The following is a 23,330-nucleotide window of genomic DNA, read 5'->3' on the forward strand; positions in this document are numbered from 1 at the left end:
TCATAACACTGTAATGGCTAGTGGATGCATTAACTGCTTAAAACCACACGAGGGCGCATAGCGCTCCCTCCCGCACTGTGGCTTGACAATCAATGAAGGCCTTCCAGAAACGCTTTGCCTATTTTAGACGCGGCAATAGATCATTTTATTTTAATACGGAACGCTACACAGCATAATCAGTGTGTATTCGCTTTGAGGGTAGGCTTTATGTATAGTGTCATTTATGTTTGTCAAACAGTGCCGAACACTCTCAATCGAGTAGTTTAAAACAGCTGAAACAACAGCAAATTATCCTTCGTATGACATTTTTATTTATCGATTCATTGTTATTTATTTTATTTTATTTTATTATCAGTAGTAGGCCTGGTTTTAAATTATGTAGGCACACTGAGGTTAATCTCAGCGCAACACCAGAATAAATAAAAAATAAACGCACTATTCATTTAATTTAAACTGAGACTGGGGCTTTGCGTTTCAGAGACTATCCAAAAATGCGCTTCGGCGGCTGTTTAAATTTACGACTTTCAAAAGATTTTAACATAGCTAAATGTAGCATATTTTACTGAAGTTTTCCTTTCTTTCTTTTTTATATAAATAAATAACATTTAACGCTGATTTTAAACATTTTTTATATATATAAATATCGATAATAGCCTGTTCATCGTCGACTAAACAGCCTGCTTATCATAAGCCGCTAATTCTGACAGAGCACCAACGAGATAAATCAAGCGCGGGCGACATAAGATACATAATTAAAAGGCCTAAGTTAGATCATGCCTTTCTAATAAACACGGTGTTTATTTGGAGATCGTTAGGTTAGGCCTACCGGTTTTGTTCAAATTACTGAGTTAAGATAATTAGGCCTAGGAACTATATTAATTACGAGAACGAAATAGGCTTTAGTAGCCTATTGTGCACTGTAAGTAAATATGTATGTAAATCTTCAGTGTGGATCTGTTAAGTCCAGTGAAGGTCTGACATTCAGTTGAGTGAAGCCTAGAGAAGGTCAGTGAGAGCGATCTGCTTAGCTAGTAGGCTAACGTTACCTTTATAAGTAGGCTAACTTTAACTTACAGCTAAAGTTTTTTTTTTGCGGCTGGGCATAGCTATTAGACCCTTATAAAATATTTAACGTATACTTTATAGTCAAAACCGTAGCTATTTCTCATTGTCATTATTGGCCGACTATTTATTTGTTTTTATTTATTTTAGTCTCTAACGGGATTATAGTCTTATAAACTCGTATTTTTCTAGTTTGCACCCACCGTGTCATTATCTGTTGTTTGAACACTATGTGGAAAATTTTCTATTGATCAGGGTCACAGACTTCCTGCTCTGAACTGAGAAAATTAGGCCTACCTACGCTTTACTTCATGAAGGCGTCGTACGGTAAGAAACTATTCGACCACAAATATCGCAGTTTAACCATTGTTGTTTTTAAACCATTTATATTTGTACAGCTAAAATATGAACAGCCTCCTTTGACCTGAGAACCGACTTTATTCAAGGCCGAGGTAGGTTTTTGACGCAGAATCTAGGCCTGCCTGGCAAAAATAAAGTCACGAGAGTTTTGTTTTATAAAGTCCACACACTGTATTTTGTAATAAAAAAAGTAAAATGTTTATTTAGACAAAGTAAATAACAAACAACCGCTTGAACAGAATTGTAGAGCAAGAAAGAAGTTGAGAAATGTAGTAACTTAGTACGACGCGATGAAGACTCCGTTTCTATCATCGCGTGATTTTACATTTCTCTACTTAAGTTATACAACGAGCACATACGGATCAGATTTTTTTAATTAGTTTCTAGTTTTGTCCAAAACAATACTGACGCTGCCTTTATGCCCTTTAATCTGCAAATTTAGTGGTTACACATTTCAGAGTAAAATCCATACAATCTGGATAAACATTCCACGTGCCGCCATGTGTTTTATTGGAGACTTCATGGACAAGGAAATGATTTATATACATAAGATGTTCTAATCTAAACGATCAAGACAGTTTATAAAACACCGAGATACATTCTCCTTCTTGCCGAGTTTCTCTCCAGTACTCTTCACAATATTAGTTAAGCAATAGTAATTAATACAAAATATAACACAAACAATGCTTGTGTTACAAAGTTTTCACACGTGGCGACAAAACAAAGATATTTAAAAATGATATAAAAAATTTAAGAGGTGGTTTATAAAGAAAGCATCTACATCACAGCTCTGTTTGCATGGGGGTTGATGGCTTTGGCATCCATAAAGTCACCCAAGAGAGTTGGAGCCATTGTGAGAAGTTTTGCAGACTTTGTTGCTGAAAGGAGTTTGGCCATTGTGGCCCACTTTGGCAGAGACTCCATTAAGAGTGGAGATGTGGGGGAAGTTGGGACGTGGAGACTGGACAGGGGTGCTTGGGCTGGGCAGAGAAGAGGATGTCGAGGGGGCGGGAGCAGCAGTCGGGCTGTTTGGTTTGTCGCTGCTGGAATCACTTTCTGTGTCAGGCCTTCTGCCGCCGGTCATATCATCCCTTGGGCTGCTCAACTTCATTTTTTTGCAACCGGGGCGAACTCGGTACTTTAGTGGCAAGGGGCCGTTCTGTAAAATATCAACATGTTATTATCTCCGCTTTAAAATATATCGGACTAAAATGTATAATAACACAGTTTAAAATATCTCAGATTCAATACCCCTACCCTTCTCCATGTGTAGATATAAGCAATATCCATAAGAGTATAATAATCTTTCAATGGCTCATCTTCATACATAACTTCAATCTGAAAAAGAAAGAAAGAATCTTATCTAAACAAGCTCAATTTGTCAATATATAAAAGGTGTTGAAAGCAGATAGAAAGTGAATGCAAACAAGATTACCTGAAAGGTACATGGAATATCCATTTTGCTTCTGAGAAATTTTCTGAGATGCATTACTGTCATCGCTGCAGGGCATTGTAAGTACCGCTTCACATTCACCTACGAAAATCAGACCATTACAAAAATTCAGTATAGCCAACTATAGCCCTCAAAACTGACTCAATGAGACTTGTTCTCAGATATTAATTAGGAAATTAATTACCTCTTTTGTGGTATCCTTTTCTTCTCCATCTTTACTATCAAACCTGATCATTTAAAAACAAAGCAAAAATGAATTTATGTCTATCTAATACTATTAACTTCATGTCTGGTGTAGCCAGCTACTTTCACATGACTTTTACTATTTTTTTATTTTTATTAATTACCATTTCATTGTCAATTTCATAAGCAACATGAAAGTGATCTCTAATGCTAATTAAATGTATAAGGAGTTTATATTGAACTGAACCTACTTGTTCTGATCAAAAAACTCAATGGACAGACTGATGATCTCATCATCAGCAATGATTCTCTTGTCTTCATCTGCCACTTCTCCTCGGTCTTCATTAGAACCATTAGTAGCTGAAAGACAGATAAATAATTACAACATGTAGATAAAAAAACAAGACTGCTTATGAATTTTAAAACATCACAATGACCATCTTAACACTTTACCATCAACCGATGGATGCTCCGCATAAAAATCCCTCCTTCGTTTCATTTCATCTGAGTTACAAAAGCACAATGAATACAACATTATTTCTTAAGAATTGTTTAGTAATGTGTTATTGCTATGACAATTTTAAACATAAATATGAAAAAAAAAACATTAAAATATTAAGTCCTTGGTCACATCATGACATTTTGTCATAAGTTATGCAATGCCCAGCCCCTTCAGAAATTAAATTAATAAATATAATTAAAATGAACAAACTTTTTACACTTACTTTTGAACAGACCAGGCACCAGCTTGTAAACAATGTCCTGAAGGGTCTTATCGGACCTGAAATATACAAGCATTATTTGAGGGGTTACTTGGCATCTATGTAAAGAAACATTGCCTTAATTTATAGCCTACAGAAATTCAAAGCTTTACTGGATTTTCCGGAAGTAGCAGCATTTAGGCTACTGAAATAATAGTATGGTAATCAGAAATAAAGTAAACACACATAATCATTACCTGATATTGAGGAGAGGTTTTGTTTTATGAACTTGGACATCGCAAATAGGGCAATATTTGCTGGTCTCCAGATACCTCACAATGCACATTTTGCAGACTGTGAAAACAACAAACGACAAAGAAATTGTAGCCTACCCGATCAATTAAACTGCCCAACAAAGCAAAGCATTAAAGATAAGTATTAATTTAATAACATGCTAGATTATGACAGATTTCGGACTTACATGAATGCAAACATTCGACAATGGTGGAGGCGTCAATGAAGTATCCTCCACATAAAACGCACATCAAATGAGGATTGAGCTCCGTTATCTTGATTCTTGTTGTTCGGTGCATTGTCATGAGAGTTCGCTGACCTGATAACCAAACAAGACACTAATTAATATTTAGTCATAATTAATAGCCCATAAAAATAGCCTGGTTACTCAGTTTAGATGGTCAACTTGCACTTAAAGCGAACAAAAATGCGACACAAACAGTCAAAATAGGATAGGCTACACCTTTAACATGTAACCCGACAATTGACAACTCAAATAACCTAGGCTAGTGTTAATCTAAATTCATATCGCCTTTGGCTTAACTCATTCGCATTACAGGGAAGTGTCCGCGCACAATTTGAAATGGTTTTCATTTATTTGCAGGGATGCGTACAGGTGAGAGATGAAGCTAAAATGCCCACACTTACAGTTGCTATGACGACGGGGTTGTAGTTGGCATTGTGCCAGTCAAAACGGAGCCGCATACCTCGCATGATTCACAGATGGTCCGGATCATAATGACCATAAATTCAACCTATTGGCGGTAAAGCGCGATCATTTCCTCTCGACCAGCGTTTCTCTCGCTAAAAAACATACCGCTACTTGAACGTGGCTGCCATTTTGCTAGACAGCCCCGCGTCCAAGCGGGTTCGCCCTCGTGAGGCTGCGACCTGTGCACCACACACTATTGTTGAAGAGCAGTGATGATCACTATCACCTAAACACGTCGTACAACCACCATTACAACAAGCATCGCTTCCAAATGTGATAGAGAGAATACAGATCTTCCTGCATTGCCGATGTCCGCGATGAGGAACACAGTCAACGGAAGCTCGAGAGCTCGCGTATGTGTCCCGCTATCTCTCGCCTGCGATACTCTAGCCTGGGGTTAGTTCAAACATGATCAATTTTAATGCAGATACCAATATCCCGTAACTGCGAATGTGCAATTATAAACCCTCCCAATGCAGAGCGTAGGCTACTGAATCCAACGCATTAAATACAGTCAAATAAATTGACGATCTACATTTGGCACATCTTGCGAAGGACATTATAGGCTACTACAATCTTATAAAGTGCTACAAAAACAGCTCAATAGCGTTCTAATAACGAAATGGTACCATTCAAAAGAGTGCAGAACAACACCTTGCATTTTAGTCAACGACAAAAAAACTAATTCAAAATAGCTACAGAGCCTAAGATAAAGTGTTTTTGTAGGATACTTTTAGTTCTTCATTACGCTAAGTAACAACTGTCTTTAATGAAGTTGGACTGTATTATTTTACTTAGGCTAATTCAATTTGTAGATCGGAGAATTAACGAAACAGGCGGCTATTAGGTTCCAGCGAAGGGGGGAAAACAGGTGTGCTTTGGTTTGGAACTGGTTGGCCCTTCCTCAGGCTTGACCAATAATGAAAACTCACAAGACTAATAACTGGTTTAGTAATACTATTCTAATGGTAGACTACGATGATTTAACACTATGCACTGGAAAACGGAACAAAGTTTTTTTTTTTTCTATGAAGAAAGAATATCAGAGTCTAGGTTAAGAAAAAACTGCAGTTCCAGTAAATCTGACAGTTTATCGCATAGGTTACTGCAGATAACCGAGTCATATATCTTCATATTCAGAATAACAATGATGTGTCCTCTTTCTTTTACTGTCAGAAAGAAGCATTTTATGATTTGGCTATTAAATACAGATATTTGCGCTGTGGCAAAATTTGGGGGGAAAAAATATAGGCCTTTAAGATTAATAAATAGGCTATATATATATATACAGCATATGCGGGCCAGACATTGGAAAAACAGCAGTATATCTACCAGTGACGGCGTAATCATTTAAATATGGCCAGGAAAAAAAATTATTTGTCAGAGAACTATATAACTTGGGTAGAGAACTATCAATTAAGTTCGAGTTAACAACCAATGTTAGAACATATTTATTTATTTATTCCTTGAATGGCGTTATCAAAAATCTTTTTATGAACGTGTGACACATCGGGGGGTGAGTCACATTTTGGTTAACCTCTGACTTATTCAAAATCATGATCAATATTTTATCAGACTGACGAAAATGAAATTTAAGTGTCAAATCTTAGAATTAGGATTCGTATCCTTCTCTGTAAAAAGAGAAAGGAAAAAAAAAGAATGTTCAGTTCAGTCTGACGTGTCAGATCAAGGTTACATTGAATATTTTAGAATATTTTTTAAAACACCCAAAACGTGTTACGTTTAGTGACAAATAAACAATAGCAAACACGCTTGAAAATATATTTACTCGGAAGTTAACCACCTCAAAATAATGGTATTTCATCCTGTTACAGCCATAGGAGGAGCTACCCAATACGCATATGAATTTAAGTTAATAAAATTAACCGACACCATTAAAACACTGTGAAGTATTTTTTTCCTAAATATACACTCTCTAGACTGCTCAATTCTATAAAATAAGAGAGCAAATGATTGATTTTAGCGCGAGAAGAAATGGATGAATGTGGACACCCGTTAACACCTGACCCAACTCGCCTGTTCTTCAGCGCGCGCCGACTTTTTAGGTTATAAACAACACTCGAAGAGAACAATATACTTTAGTTTTACAAAGATGCCATACTCATTGACGTGCACATTGTGTTAACATGTGCCATTGGTTGCGTTTAATTAAAAAATGTGAGAAAACTGAAATGAAATTCACATGAGAAACGATCACAGATACAAGAAGCAACATTACTCTCTTGCCTCCGAAGAAGGAAAAAGAAAACAAAATCAGAAGAGCTCGTTACTCCACTCTTTTGTACATCCAAGCGTACATACCCAGTATATTCCCGATGGTTTCCTAGCTTTGTTTGTGGTAGACAATGAAACTTGAGAGTCGATCAGCAAAAAATGAATGCTACTGAAGCGGCCATCTTGGAATGAGCTGCAGACGCTGTCAATGGCTCGAACTAGCGCACTACCACCGTGCTCATTGTGGCCTTCTTGCGCAATTGCACATATGTTACCGTAGCTTAGCCTTCGCAGACACTTTCCGATTTGATTCACAGATAAATCCACAGATTCCGGTCATAGATGTTAAATTCCAGAGGCGTATTGCTCCCGCACAGCGCTCTGGAAAAACACAGTGTCTGATGGTTGAGTGTGTGCGAACTGACACAGTCCCCAAAATGGCTTAGTTCGACCGCCCCACTCCATCACGTGATCTCATTCCTTACGGGTAGCCTGGGAATTAGTAGTGGGGTATATCATCAATAGGGTACCCCTCTGACGGATGTCTTTGTCAAACCTCACCACCCACATCACCACTTCTGAAGAGGAAAACCTCTTGCCAAGCCATGTAGTTTGGCAGGAGTGGTTCGTATATAGGCTAAGCATTGAACTAACTTTTAGAGAAGATGTAGCCTATTTTTATTTTCACGCAAATCATAATAGCCAGATGCAAAAGAAGTGCAATGGTTATTTTGAATACGTCAAAGTAGGCTTTTTTAAATGGAATCATAAAAGTAGGCAAATGCAAGAGGAATCAATAATCGCTCAAAAAATTCTCCATTTATTAACTCACGCTGATTTTTTTTTAATGTAGAAAAAATAACGTTTTAATGGCCAGCTTGTTTACCCGGTGCATGTGAAACTGCTGCTCGATGTAGACCTATACGCATATACAATATTTTACTTCACTGCCTTTATAGGCTACATTTTTTAAACCATAAGCAATAGCCTTATCGAAATGAGTCTTATTGGCTATTTACATTCCTAATTTTTGGTTTAGCCTACATAGTTGACTTAACGTGTGCTCCAAATAGAAAATTGTGGGCTTTCCGTTTAGAAGTTATTACGCGCTTCATATACATCAGGATAATGACTCGTAGGTAATGTTTATATTCACAGTCATTTTCACACGTTTCAGTGAAGTTATGTCTCTCATAAAATAAAAGTAGGGTGGTGATTAAATTAACCTCTTGATGTGAATATAAGAATTTGTTTATTGAATGGGTCGGGACATAGCTTTCTTACAGCTTTACAGCTATTGCTGCAATATTTGCCATATCGAACGTGGCTACACTAACTCACATTGAAAGAAAGGCGTTTCTAAGCAACTGCATGTTTTATTAAATTACCATTCATAGGCTACTTTATACCAGTCCTGACTTTATTGTTGGAAAGACTTATCAATTTCAACAAAATCAATTTTGCGTTTGCAAATTCTACCGATCATAAATGTTTGCGCAATTACCTAAGCGTTCCCTCAGTGTAACAGTTCAGATCACACATAATTTTCAGCTAATCAGTGAAATTGTGATCGGTTTGGTGTGTTTTCTCTCCGTAGCGCTGGACTGTGGTTTAGGACACTGCAAGCGTTCAGCTGCAAACCACACGCGCAGTCTGCCTGCCATGACGTCAGCTGCGCTAATACAGGCATTTCAGCGAAAACAAAGACGCTCAGCTTGCTGGCAGAAACCCGAGGCACTTTCGCCTCAACCGTTCCGGCTTCTGCAAAACGTAAAGCTTCTTGTGTCACCACGTCGCACCAGTTTCACGTGGCTGTAATATTAATAATATTGCCTATAATAAACAAACAAACCATTTACTGCATTAATCGGATTGGTCAGGATATGCCAATTGTAATTTCAGCGACTATATTGTACTTTTCTCTCAAGGATGCCGATTATTTCTTTATTCCGACTACAGATGTAACTCATCAAAATGGCCGTAAATCTCAATCGCCAGGCGGGTGTTAACGCAGCACGAAATCTTCCACAACTCTGGAGAGATTGCCTATGCTAGGGCAGACTGAAGTTTTTGACAACGTCTAGTGCAGACAGACTTCATAGGAAACTGTTAAAATAAATTAAAATAAATAAGTGAAGTGAATACAAATGTGTTGCACGCTTTCGTCTTAGGCTACCCATTCTTTGCGCGATTAAGGTAGCCTACTGCCAAGAAATGTGGACCCGAATCTTATTTAGCCTACACATAAATAAATACATTACCATTTTAAAGCACGAGCGCTTTCCTCTGATCGGGTCTTTCATCTTCGCCCATGAAGACAATTAAAAGCGACTTGTTAAAAAGTATAACTGACAGACAAAATGAGTAGATCTCTCAAAAAGTCTGTCGTATAGGCTATTGACTTAAAGTTTAATGACTGTATTGATTATTGATTGTTTACTGATCCCACAAAATTGATGTGTGGAATGGGAGCTGGAGGTCAAGACAGATAAAGCCGCTTTGAGTTTTTATTTTGAATTTATGTCTTTGATGGTCTAAATCGAATGACGACGATTTCATGAATAAACATGAATATTGTTCCATCATTATTTTAAGATATAAGCATATGAGTAAAGCATAATGCGTGGACAAAAAAGGTCAGACATTGTTCATTGATTGTGATAATATTACTGGTTTAATATTTAATACAAATGTATGTTTCATGTATTAGCCTTGGTAGCCATGTCAAATAAGTCAAAGAGCTGGTTTGCATTCTGGCTGGTTTGTAGGCTATAGGCTAAACAATATCTCCGCGTATCGTTCATATAGCCTAGGCCTAGTCGATTTTTCAGTGTAAAGGTGTTAATAATCTGTTCAGACTTGATCTGAATGATTTGTGCCGCTTCTTATTGGCTCAATGAATTTAAGTAGCCTACTCTGCTCATTAATAATAGCCAAATAAAGTTTTCCTTTCCTTTCCTTATAATTTTTAATTATATAAAACATATATAATTGATTAGATTTCATGGGATTGACACAGTGGGAATTTTTCAAGTATAAATATGGATATATACAAGTGAAGTGGAAAAGGTTTGTAATTCTGATGTATTTAATACAATTAGTTTAACTCACACAAACACATAAAAATGCTCTATATATTTTATTTATAAAGATGAATAAAAATGGGAAGCAAAAATCGCTCACCAAAATGGTCTATGGACCAGTGAAAATATATTTTTTATTTCCTATTTATTTAGAGCCGGTAATTAGCCATAGCATTTTGGTAAATCGTGCTTTTGGCTTGCGCGCTTTAATTGATTTACGCATTTACCTAATGTTTTAGACTAGGCGGTTGCAATATTGTAGTGCTTTCTTTAGTAGCCTATTATGCAGAATTATTCCCTACCAATGTCACGTGGTTAAACCTCAAGCTGTTGCTCTAACTGGATGTTTTAATTGCTCACTGATAACAAAATGATAGCATACACTTCCCCCGTCACACGTTATTATAGCGTGCGTGCGTGCGTAGTTGACAACTGGCCAGTGCCGCCTCAAGGTCAAGAGTTTAACAAACAACGAACATGGCTAAATTAAAGATTTTCCACTAAACTAAAAGAAAATGGAGATGTAGCTATGTTTTGTTTCAGATTTCCGTTACTAAAAAAGGCCAACCACTGACATAGCCAGGTAACTAGCGCAACGACGCCCTCATGAGTTTCTAAATTAGGCTATAGAAGTTTAGGATCAATTAGAATCTTTTTTTCCTCCTTTTTTTAAAAAGGTTTCCCCTTAAGAATGTCACAGAATTGAACATGTTTGCGCATGTCTTATATTCAACTTCACTAATGGCCAAATCAAAGCTAGAAATCAATGGCATTGCGTTAATTGAAAAAAAATATAGGCCTATAAATGACAATAAAATAATTATAAACATATAAAAAGGCTGATTCTTTTAAAAGACTTGCAGACCAGGTGGCTGTCACTGATCATCTCCTCAAATGGCTTATAAAATATAGCCTATAGCCTACTTATTAAATGATCGTCAATTCGTATAGGCCTATTTAACAATAGATTTTGTTTACTCCCTATATTTTAATGATATAAAGTCTAACTAAGTTTTATAGCCTATCTTAACCAGCATTTCAAATGTTTTGATTCTATGATCTGCCAATAGGCTATCACTCATTATTTTCTTATTCATAAAATCGCCGAGAAAAACTATAGGCTACCATAGGCGCTAATGAGATATTAGACATGCTTAATGTTAAACCAGTGCACTGTTCACTTGAGCTCATTGCTGCCAGTAGAACAGTTTTAATCGACTTTCATCTGAACTTCATGGCCCTGTTTCTGTCGAAAGGAAACGGGATGAATGGATCAAAGAATTTAAAATTGAGACCAACGATTGAAATGAGATTATTAGGTTAAGAGAACAACAATCATTCTTTCATATCTCTCCCACAATAAAACAAATAGTGAAAAGAATAGGCCTAGTATACGTTTCTGCTGGTGACATAACTTATTTTACAATCAAGGAAAAGACCAAAGAGATATCCTTATATTTTAAACGTGGGAAAGCCTGGAACGAGACCGAGATCATCTTTTTTTTTTTTTTTTTTTTTGTATTTGGGAGAGAGAAAAAAACACTGCTACGCTTCTACCGGTATAGCCTACATAATGCTCAATTAATACTATTATGAAATTATCTATACCTCAAAAACTGAAGTGCTAGAGGTCCTGAAAGTAGCATACTCTCATGGTAAGAATGGACATGAAACGACGCACCATGTCACTACTCTGAAGCTTTCATGCTTATTGGCTCGTGCTGTGGCGGCTGCATGTGAAACGTGTGTACGTACAGCAGGCTGAGCTCGAGCTATGGGCCCGTCTGAGCCAAACGACGGGAAGTTATGCTAACGGCGTCTCAAAACAAAGGTTTGCGAATGGATAGTGTGTGGTAAACCTTCGAAAACATATCAAACTTTCAGCAATGTCTTTGCCCGAGATCTTTACGTTGGTGGTGTTCTCCGGGCTGTTCGTTATTCAGCCATTGCCAACATTAGCATGGGACGCAGACCTGGAGCTTTTCGATCTAGTGGAGGAAATCCCCCAAACCTTCTACGAGTTCCTCTCGGTTAATCAGGTAAGAACAACTTGATGTAACTCGTAATTCAAATTTGTCACGCCTTTAACTCGGGTCATTCAAACGGTGTCGGTAAATGCAGTTAACTTGAACATATTGCAGCGCACCGACGTTGATTTATCGCAGTGTGGCCTCCAGAGTTTACAGTGATTGCATTCTTATCAAAGTAACCAAACCCATTAGCTGAATAGCTCTCTTCAGCCTCACAAATATGCCCCCCGTCTCAGGGCAGCTGTAGGCGGACTATGCCTCCTGCAGAACCTGGACGGCGGTGGCCATTGACAAAGAAACCTCCAGGCTGTGGGCCTATACGACACAACATGACGTGTCATTGCTCAGCACATAAACGATCGTTTTATCGCCCTGCTTTAATTTCGGTATTGCTAAGTGGTATTTCGTGCATCGAAGAGCCCGAGCTTTTATAATCATAACCGTTACGCGTAAAAAAAAAAAACCATTTGGTTTCACTTTCTTTCCTAACCTAACGCGTCAACCGTGATTCAGATATATAACGTTATGTGGAATTGGGGATACATGAATCAAATTCCGCTGCTATACCTGTACCTTGCAGGAATTAGCTGTCAATGCATTTAGAAGAACATTAATAATGCTTATTCTCCGCTAAAAAGAAATATTGTAGCTCTGTTTAGCAGCTGGTAACGTTAGCTAGTTTCCAGCTGGTCTGAGATGGTTATTATTAGCTAGTCCATGCTGGTAAAGCAGCTACCATGCTCCAAAAAACACCTTAACCACACTGGTATGATCAGCTGGTAGCTGTTGCTAGTCCAAAACAGTGTACCATACAGCTGCATATTCCAGTTGATATTGCTAACATTACTGTATGTTTAGTGGTAGTAATTTTATTCTTAATGAAGGAAAGGAGATTGTGACAAAAAAATGTTGCTGATTTTATTGCTAGTAACTGTTATCTATTTCTGCCTGAAACACCAAAGGCAATCCAATCACAGTCTATGCTACCAAAATGATCATATGTGATGATTTTTATTACATATTAGTATATAACATGTACTGCAGTGTAGTCTCAGAGTACATGTGTTTCTGACTCTTGTACATATTGGCAATTAAGTGTTTATGATTGTAATGTTTCTGATTCTGTTTCTAACAGGATGCGTCCTCCTCTGAGATCAGGAAAGCATATAGAAAGCTCTCGCTTACATTACATCCAGATAAAAACAAAGATGAAGATGCAGAAAACCAGTTTCGACAGGTAGGTGTTTTGTTAAGCCTGGATGAAAGTACGCTTTGGATCATGTTGATTGCTTGCTTCTACATACATTATGGAATTCAGTTCATTACATTTGAAATATCTTCTTTGTCATTTCTTACTAGTTGGTTGCCATTTACGAAGTTCTCAAGGATGAGGAAAGAAGACAAAGGTGAGATTCTCATGATTTGTTTTTTATTCATCCTACACCAGTGATTCTCAAACAGTGTTAGTTTTATTTGTGCAGGTCTTAAAAAGCCTTCAATTTGATTTAAAACCCTGCAGATAAACTGCAATATTCAAAGGATATTTCCGCGGGTGTTCTGCTGTAATATAATAATAATAATAATAATAATAATGCATTTTATTTAACGACGCCTTTCATAACACCCAAGGTCACCTTACAAGCAAACAAAACAGTAAAAAGAATTTAAAAAAAATGTGTGTGTGTATATATATAAAATATATAATATGTGTGTGTGTAATTAAATAATTTGAAGCCTGTGGCCTCCTTGGAAGTTTACTGAGGTCCCCCTGTAGGTCCCGGGACTCCCGGCCCCCTGGTAGAGAACCACTATTCTACCAGATCATGACTTGGGGTGGTCTTCACCTGTTGCATAGGGGTGGTGGTTGCTTAATGAATCAGGATATAGATTGGTTACACATAAGTTCTTAAAGGTTCTTAAATAGAGATGAAATCGGAACCTCAATAATTTGACATTATGCCCATGAGTAAGATACCAAACCACTGTTTGCATCATTGTGACTGACTATGGTCTATGAACTGTGTATTACATTTGCTAAATTCTTTTAAAAATAGATTTTGCATAGTAGTTTCTTACTGCCTTCACAGGTATGACGACATCCTGGTTAATGGGCTGCCAGATTGGAGACAGCCTGTCTTCTACTATCGACGTGTTAGGAAGATGAGTAATGGAGAGTTGGGCTTCCTCCTCTTCCTCATTCTGACTGTGGGTCACTATGCAGTTATATGGTCCATCTACCTTGAGAAGCAGTTGGTAAGTGATGAATCATTGTATAGCCGAGGCGTCATCATGTAATGTTAGCTGAAATACTACATTTACTTTAGCTTGCCCAGTGAGAGCTGCTGTGTCACAATTCTTCTCAGGATGAACTTCTGAGCAGGAAGAAGAGAGAGAAGAAGAAGAAGCAAAGCAGTAAGACAACAGAGGAGATTAAGTCCTTGGGACAGGACAAAAATGAGAGGTAACCTAAAAACACCAGATGGTTTCTTAAAGAAGAGATGTTGACACTGCTAGTCAGACTTATATATATATTTGCTTCCTTTTTGTAGATCTGACAGGCCACACTGGCATGACATTCTGCCTCTTAAATTAAGCATCTGGTTGTACTATTCAGTGAAGTCTCTCCCTCATATCATACAGGTACTGTTCCACCAGATTTGAGGCTTTTGAACAGTGTTTTCAAAAGAGACACTCAGAAAATTCAAGCATATATACAACTGTAATCATGACCGTATGGTATGTTGTATTTTAGGATGTGAAGCAGTATTATAAAGATTATAAGGAAATGAAAGTAAAAGAGAAGGAGGCAGAGGCTCTTGCAGAACAGGAAATGCAGCAGAGTAAGATCATGATAACACAGTCATACGTTGCACATTGACCTCTGCACATAATTAGTGGGATTCATTTGTGACTGTGACCCTTAATAATATGTGATGCTGGACGATCTTGCTCTGCAGAAGAAAAACGACCCAAGGTGAAGAAACCTAAAGTGGAGTTTCCAGTCTATGAACCCAGTGCAAATGCAGCTTTTGTGCCAACATATGATCAGGGAACGTCCATTGAAGATATTGAAGAACAAATGGATGATTGGTTAGAAGACAAAAAACAGCAGAAGAAGAAGGCAAGTTTTTGTGTCTGTTGAAAGAACATTGATTTAAAATGTAAGTAGTGCAATAACCAATGGCTGGTGATGATTGAAGGTTCACGAGTGGACGGAGGAGGGTCTTAGCCAGCTCTCTCGCTGCATGGCCAAGTTTCCTGGTGGAACGCCAGGCCGATGGGAGAAGATTGCACATGAGTTAGGCAGATCAGTAAATGAGGTGAGTCTATAATTAGTATAGTTATGACTAGTGGTAGGCCGGTAGCAGTGATGATGCTGATATATATATATATATATATATGTATATATGTATATGTAAGATTTAATCAGTTACATAAAAGCCATAACTTAATCTGTGGGAAAAAAAAAGATTTGTTAAATAAAAATATATTTTTGTGCATTTTAAATGATAGCGTCACCTGACTGTTTTGTTTTGTTTACTCACGAACAGATACACTACCATTCAAAAGTTTGAGGCAGAAATTAATACTTTAAATTAAGACTTTAATTAAGCAAGAATGCTTTAAATTGATCTAAATACATTTACAATGTTATTGGTGATTTCTATTTCAAATAAATGCTGTTCTTTTGAGTTGTCTATTTATCAAATATCAAAATCATGGTTTCCACAAACATATTAAGCAGCACAACTTTTTTTTTTCAACATTGATGATAATAATAAATGTACTGTAGTTAAAAACGTTAAAAAAATTATAAAAACAAAATTAGTGTGCACAGTATGTGCACACATTAGCTGTGTTTTTCAGTGCTCATATTTTGAGTAGTAGGTAGATGTGTGTAAAGAGCCACTGAAACCAAAAATGGTTTGGTTTTGTAAAACAATACAGAAAAGTCTTGTTAAAAAATTTGTACTTTTTTCTATACAGGTGACAGCAAAAGTGAAGCAAGTCAAAGACTCTGTCACCAATACATCAGGTAAGCTGCTTGTTCATTAAAAGATTTTGAATAAAATTCCACTTGCTAGGTTCCATTTTTCATCAACTGATATATTATCAAGCATATCTGTCAGAACATTTACTCATGTCTCTCTCTCTCTTCATTTTGTCTCCGTTTCCAGGGTTGGTGAAGCTTTCTGAGCTGAAGGGTGGTGCAGTGATGGTGAAGAGCTCCAGAGCTGTCACGGTGCCTGACAGTCTGATGACCCAGAGAGAGGAGCCCTTAGAGCAGCAGCAGCCGGAGGATTCGGGAGAGGTTGTTGGGGCAGAGGACTCGGAGAGCAAAGCACTCAGGAGGAGGACAAAAAAGTCTGCAGCCGGGAACACAGGAACTGGAGCAGTGGAGGAGAGGGTGAAAGGACGCAGACAAAGAGACTTCGACCCAACAGCTGCGGATGAAGACAGTGAAGATGAGAAGAAACCATCATCCTCCAAAGAAAAACCCAGTGCTGCTGATGACGTCTGGACACAGAACCAGCAGAGGCTCTTGGAGTTGGCCTTACAGCAATACCCACGAGGCACCACTGAACGCTGGGACAAGATCGCTAAGGTGGTGCCTGGAAAGACCAAGGTGAGCATCAACGTTCTCACTCAGAGTCGTTGGAAAATGAATGTAAAGAGGACCTATTATGCATTTTTACATTTTCAACTTTTTTAATGTGTAATGTTGCTGTTTGAGCGTGAAAAAGTTACAAAACACAAAGTCCATTCCAAAACGAGTCATTCTCTATGTCAGTATGCACTGTTTCTGAACTCCCTGAAACGCGTCGACTGTAGTCTTGACTTCTGGAAAAAACAAGTCACTATCCATTATTTAAATAATTCCTGGCATGCGCAAAATAAAGGGGGCGAGACCTGATTGAGTTCTGTGTTGATTCTGTGTTGTCGCCATGTCCAAGAAACTCTGTTTTTCCAACCCCGGATCTAACACAGTTACAGTAAGGTGTGACATTTCTGAAACGACCAATCACAGCACACTGATTCAGCAGACCAATCAGAGCACATTGTGCTTTTTGGAAGGACGTGCTTCGTAGAGACCTTCGTAGAGATATTTTAGCGTGTCAACAATCAGAGAGTGCTCATGTGCAGGGGTGCAAACAGCGCGCTTTTCGGCGCCTCCCGCTTTTTTCACGTCAGTTTGGGTGACTTGTGTGAATCGTGCAGATCCGAAGAGTTTTTTTTAGGGGGGGGGGGGGTCTGATGGTTTGAGAGGGCCTGGTTTTAATTTATATCTATATATATTATATCTGATTAGAATTTAACCAACAGTAATTCTGGATTGCGTCCACCAACAAGTAAATAGGAAATAAGCGAATCAGAACACTGCGCGCCAAACCAGTATGTGCGCAAGCGTGAACCACTAGTGTTTCTGTCTCACTCTGGATCTGCCGCTGCATCACATTTCTCTCTGCGTGGCGTGGAGTGTCCGTTTTTATGTCGGCTCTCATGTTAACTGGTTAGAGCTTGTGTTAGAGCACAATGCCTGCGTGACACACACACTTCTCGAGCCGCGCCGAAACCGTGTGCTAGAAATAGAACCGCAACCGACGCCTATTTTTCACGCGACACGCAAGAGTGTTGGAAGTTTTCAGACAAAATAGAAGGCGCAAATACATATTAATAAATTACATTTTGATGCTTGAAAGTTTCTCGGTTTTGACAAATGCATATATAATTGTAATTTAAAAAATAGGCCTAATTATCGATTTACAAATATTGCCCCTGTCAATAGGCCTACAGAACGAAATATTCTGTTGCCTATTTTGCCGTCAATACTGCCGACGTTGTCTTTGCTGTATCAGGCTATATAGCCTATATTATGTTTAACATCCAAATGTAGATGGTCTGTCGGCGCACAGAGCCACGCAGTCGCAGACAGCACGTGAAGTTCGTGAACACCGAATTCCCTTTTATTTCTGATCTATTTGTGTTTGAACAGACGTGCACGAAAAAATAAGCCAGTGTCCGTCTCAACGAGTTTCCCCGTAAACGCAGTCAAAATAAAATTAATTACCGGTATTAGATACGTGCATTCGTCTTAAAGGGACAGCACCCAATATACCTGTAGCTGTTTGTGTCACCAAAGTTAATCAAACAACAAAAGAGAAAGAGAAAAATCACGTTTTGTCAAAAGATAAACTGTATTAATACTTAATACAGTTAATTTACCTGAAAAACATAAAGCACTGCTTTATTTCTCGTGTATTTGTGTTTTATTGTAGCCTATTTTTGTATTTTGTTTATTAGTTTTTATGCAGATGCACTAGGCCTACCCTACACAATTACCCTAATTATCCTAGAATTATTCATTCTTTTCATTTGACTCTATGTGCCTATAGGGGTGGGTTGGGGATGGTGGCAATGTAGTAGTATCTGGATATTTGCCGCGGGACGAGGGCTTCGATTACCTCTCTCTTTTTTGACCATACATGTGTTTGCACCCCTGCATGTGCTTAAAAGGGAAGGGCAAGGGAACTTCGGAGTATGATGTATGAGGGAATCCGCAATGAATCGAACATTAATAAAGCAAAATGACATGTAACGCAGATTATTTACTAGGAGAACATACACCGGAGATTACACAGAGAATAATGTCACTAACCACATAAAACAGACAAGAACCAACAATGAACTGAAGGAAACCGGGAGTATAAATACACAGGGAAACTTAATGATAGACAGCTTAACGTAATCAGTAACCAAGCAGACTAAGGGCGTTTTACCCTATTTTTTTTTTTCAAATTATTTTTTTATATACGATTGTTCCTGGCGCCTCCCTCAGCTTTGGTCTTACCCAGGTCCTCATGACAGCTTTAAAGAGATACTTCACCTCTGGAAAGATGAATGTGTATTTAAAATAGGTCATTTATGTAGAAGAAATGTGAAGAAATGTTTTCATTTGGAGCTTTCTAGACTGAGAAAAGCCAGAAAATGTATTTTTGGCTTATGTGGATGAAAGACAACAACTCCCAGAATGCACTTGCTTCGCTGCCCTAGGAGGCCACGCCTACCGGTAAGAGAGCGCAGTTGAAAACAAGGTTAGGCTACCAGTGAGTCTCCGTGATGAGTCTGCCTGGGATTTCGAGATCGCCCAAAATGTCCGGGATTCGGCTTTTGCGTTCTACAATCGCCATTCATCATGTTTACTGTGGCGAGCAGGACGAGGCTGACGGCCGCGGGAGAATGGCGCGAGGCCGGTGGCGTCATTATAGAGACACACCGGTCTCGTATCTCTCACGGTCACTTGTTTAGCGTTCATGTAAACACTACATTCAGATTCACCAATCGGAATGAATTCAGTTAGATTGAAACAAGAGGTGTGCATGTAAACAATGAATGGCGACCGCAGAAAGCAAAAGCCGAATCGCGGACATTTTGAACGATCTCGCTCGCCGGACAAGTCTGGGAAAAGGAGGATGGTAACACCCCTACTTACTCAGCTTTCTCCACAGAACAAAAGCATGCTAGCTTAGCTTCCAAAGAAAGACGGCTGACACTGTGTACATTCTGTGACTGAGATCCCACCCTCTGTGGGCGGGTTGAAAATATGCGGAACAACGCCATCTACTGGCTGTAGTCTTTAGCCTCTGGCCAGAAAATCCTCCGATGACGCAATTTTGCGTGATTTTTTTTCCAGACAAAAAATACATAAATCTCTCCTCTCAGGGGGATATGAGGGTGGAAAGCACAGTAATTCGAAAATACTACAGGTTTTCTACTAATACAAAGCTTAATGCTAAATCCTGAAGTATCCCTTTAACATAACCAATATTTCATGCGAACCGTGCCCCGTTCCAAACTAAACTGCTCTAACTAGGATGCAATCAAGACCAAACTGATCTGAAGCACAAAAAACAAACACATGGGAATGAAAATACAACTAAACGAAACATAATCCTGACAGTGCCATGTTCGGTACAGCAGCATCTTGGAGATAAAGAATAGATTAATTAGCAGAAGTTATTAACTCTCCACCTGTGTGACGTCATTCATGACAGTCCTATATTGTTGAACCAATGTGGTTCAAACGACGGGTGCAACAGTTGGCCATTTTACTACAGTTGCGAGCTACATCGTTGAATGGGAAACGCACCCTAGAGCGTTTCTGAAAGACTGGGAAGAGAGGTGCTGCTGCTACAAAATTCTTTTTTTTTTCTTCTTTTTTTTTTTACATTCACGAATGAAAACCTATTCTAGTGAATCCTAAAAACAAAATCAAGGCTTTGTAAAAAAAGCATAATAGGTCCTTTTTAAACCAATATTTATCCACACATAAAAGCTGGACTTTGATATTAGTTGATGAATTGATTTTCTTTTTCCTATTCAGGAGGAGTGCATGTCCCGTTATAAACTCCTGGCGGAGCTGATTCTGAAACGGAAGCAGGCTAAAAGCTGACTCCTGATCTTCAGTATTTCACCGTACCTCTCACCTGCTTGTTATGTGCCTTAATGTAACCCTACATCCTATTGTAAGACTGAGTCATTTTCAGCAGAGTCTCAAACGTCAGCATTAATTATTGGAAATATCCAAACTACCCATTTAAAGAAGCTTTTATTTATTTTAGAATTAATTTCAGATTGTTGACCTGTTTTTTGTTTCTCTATGCAACCATTTGAGGAGCAGAAGAGACACATTTTAATTTTAATTTTTTTTTCAGAAGCATGTGTTGTGCTGTAATTTGTTTTGGTCATTTGTTACAACATAAAGTATTTGCAATAATTAAGGTGTCAGTCTCTCATGTAGTCATTATTATGCTTCAGCACATATTGACTATCTTGAAGAGTATGGAAGAGTTGTCCTCATATATTGCAATGATGTAGATTTAGATTAAATCAAAATTATTTCTCAGTTCAAGACATTTAAACAACGTTACGCTTCTGGTAAGATTTGTTATTGAAAGTATTACCTTCATCGTCAACATAAACCAAATGACATTTGACAGTTTTGAATGTGACTTTATCAAACAACTACAGATAAGTGGAACTATTTTGCCTCTTATGTAGGCAAAGTCCAAAATTGAAAATATTGTCATCTAACTTTTTAGATTTTATGTGCAACAGTATTTTAAATGTTCCTATGCCTTAATATTTCTAAGGGCCATTTCCTTAATGCATTGGTTCAGGGTCTAAGGTTATTAACTTGACTGGGAAATTAAGGCCACAGAATGGAAGAATAACCTTATAAAAGGAAAAGAGAGTATAATGTTATGGAATACTTTTTTTTGTACATCCCTTTCATCTTTCAGTGGTTTTTAAATCAACCCTAATAAAAATATAGCATGTACAGCTTTGAGATGTTTGTGAACATTGCAATATTCAAATGTTGCATTTTCATGTAATGGCAGTGATAATGTTGGGCTTATTCTTTTTACATGTAATATTGTAGTATTTTTTTTTTTTTTTTTTTTTAACGAAATACACGTTTGGAAAGCTTAAGATAATGCCATTTTTATGTTACACAATGCAACTTTTCTGATTATAGAAATTTCTTAAATGTTTCAAATTCTTCACATCCTCTTTTGAGTGGAAAAAGACACATTCTAAAAATAGAATAGGTAACAGCAGTTAGTTAAAGTCATTTGCCCAGGGCTACGAATTTCTCTAAAACCAGTTTAAGAACGTTTTGCACCCTTAAGTAGTTTTTGGGAATCAAATTTTATGACTTGGTTTCACAGACAGGGCTTGGATTAAGCCAGGATTAGGCCTTAGGTTAATTAGGACATTTAAGTAGTTTTTATTAACTTGCCTTAGAAAAATAAAATAAAAAACATTATTGGTGTGCATCTCGAGACAAAACAATGGCACTGTTATATTTTTAGAAAGGTCAGTGTAAGTGTAAGTATTTTCTTTCAGATAAACACAATCGGAGTTATATAAAAAATGTCATTGCTCTTCCAAGCTTTATAATGGATCTGAATGGCGGTCCTGATTTCTTTGGAAGTCCAAAAAAGTACGTCCATCCAACATAAAAGTAGTCCATGCAACACCAGGGGTTAATAAAGGCCTTCTGAAGCAACGCGAAGGGTTTTTTGTCGGAAAAAATATCCATATTCAAAATGTAATAAACTAAAATAACTAGCTTCCGGCAGACGGCCTACGCAAGTCAATTTGCACCAAACGTGTAACCCCTGACGTGATGTAGGAGTAGTGTAAGCTTTGACACCTCTCGCGGTTCAAACAAATCGGGATGGGCAAAAAAAACAAGCTCCTCTAGTCTTATATCGAAATCCTCAGACGTTTCTCTTTAACAATTCTCGTTTTAGACTTCTAATTTGTGACCGGTATATGTTTTGCTCTATATTTTTCTTACACAACCGCACCGCTTCACTTCAGAAGGCCTATTAACCCCCCGGAGTCGTGTGGAGTATGTTTATGATGGATGGATGGATGGATGCACTTTGTTGGGCTTCAAAATCTCGACCCCCATTCATGGAAGAACCAGGATTTTTTTTATATATAACGATTGTATTCCTCTGAAAGAAGAAAGTCATATACAGCTAAGATGGCTAAAGGGAACCCTTGTCTGTGAAATCGGGGTTTCAATGTTGTAATCTAAACCACCAACACACACTGTTCTCAATCGGATGCAAAAAGGCCGTAATATTACAACAACAGACAACACGTTAACACCTGTTGTAGCCTACATTCACAAATGTTTTTCAGGCTTGGGGGACCCAGATAGTACAGGTACATCTTTAATATGTCTGCTAAAGATCTGTTAATCTGGAAAGCATCTGTTGTGCAAAAACATCCGATAAACGTCTTAGAAAAAAACAGTTATATATACTTTCTAAATCTTATAAATGAACATTATATAAGATTTAGAAAGGTTTTTTTTCCTGTGAATTCAGGTTGATTGGGACACTTTTTTAAGTGTCCTATTCAACCTGAATTCACCCCTACTTGTGCTATTTGGGGAGGAATCTATATTTTTTTTGACGTGCAAAGTGGAACCATTTCTACAGCTCCAGTCACATTCGAGATGTAGCCTATTTGTGAAATTACAATACACTGTTTAATTACTAATAGCTGAACAACACAGAAGTTAAGCGAGATATTACGAAATGGTAAAAGTGTTTGAAATTAAAAAGCAAACGAGATGCTATACAGTCTACTCTACTCAGTCAGGACAGTTTGTGTTATTGATATTCCGGAACTGTA

The 23,330-nt window shown here is 37.9% G+C and overlaps 2 protein-coding genes across 4 annotated transcripts; one reads left to right on the forward strand and one right to left on the reverse strand.

Annotated features, from left to right (window-relative positions):
* Window positions 1–1,599: 1,599 nt before the first annotated feature.
* bmi1b (bmi1 polycomb ring finger oncogene 1b) lies at window positions 1,600–7,602 on the reverse strand. Of its 3 annotated transcripts, none has more exons than XM_081375465.1 (10): window positions 4,702–5,247; window positions 4,241–4,372; window positions 4,017–4,113; window positions 3,784–3,839; window positions 3,512–3,562; window positions 3,310–3,418; window positions 3,060–3,102; window positions 2,858–2,956; window positions 2,680–2,760; window positions 1,600–2,581 (listed from the first exon to the last, which is right to left on the reverse strand). In XM_081375465.1, the coding sequence occupies exons 2-10, from the start codon at window positions 4,356–4,358 to the stop codon at window positions 2,252–2,254; spliced, it is 984 nt and encodes a 327-aa protein (XP_081231591.1). In that variant the 5' UTR covers window positions 4,359–4,372; window positions 4,702–5,247; the 3' UTR covers window positions 1,600–2,251. The 3 variants fall into 3 exon arrangements, with proteins under 3 accessions (XP_081231591.1, XP_081231590.1, XP_081231589.1); XM_081375464.1 differs by lacking the exon at window positions 4,702–5,247 and adding an exon at window positions 7,088–7,602 and having other exon boundaries at window positions 1,601–2,581; XM_081375463.1 differs by lacking the exon at window positions 4,702–5,247 and adding an exon at window positions 7,088–7,411 and having other exon boundaries at window positions 1,601–2,581; window positions 2,674–2,760.
* Window positions 7,603–11,266: 3,664 nt separating this feature from the next.
* dnajc1 (DnaJ (Hsp40) homolog, subfamily C, member 1) lies at window positions 11,267–21,667 on the forward strand. The gene is made up of 12 exons (XM_081375466.1): window positions 11,267–12,122; window positions 13,249–13,350; window positions 13,473–13,519; window positions 14,201–14,366; window positions 14,477–14,574; window positions 14,663–14,753; window positions 14,866–14,953; window positions 15,071–15,234; window positions 15,314–15,433; window positions 16,101–16,149; window positions 16,292–16,740; window positions 20,497–21,667. Exons 1-12 carry the CDS (start codon window positions 11,970–11,972, stop codon window positions 20,563–20,565), a joined length of 1,596 nt encoding a protein of 531 aa, XP_081231592.1. The 5' UTR covers window positions 11,267–11,969; the 3' UTR covers window positions 20,566–21,667.
* The last annotated feature ends 1,663 nt before the right edge of the window (window positions 21,668–23,330 follow it).

Source organism: Scardinius erythrophthalmus, assembly GCF_964197995.2.
Source record: "Scardinius erythrophthalmus genome assembly, chromosome: 9".
Classification (NCBI taxonomy): Eukaryota; Metazoa; Chordata; class Actinopteri; order Cypriniformes; family Leuciscidae; genus Scardinius; species Scardinius erythrophthalmus.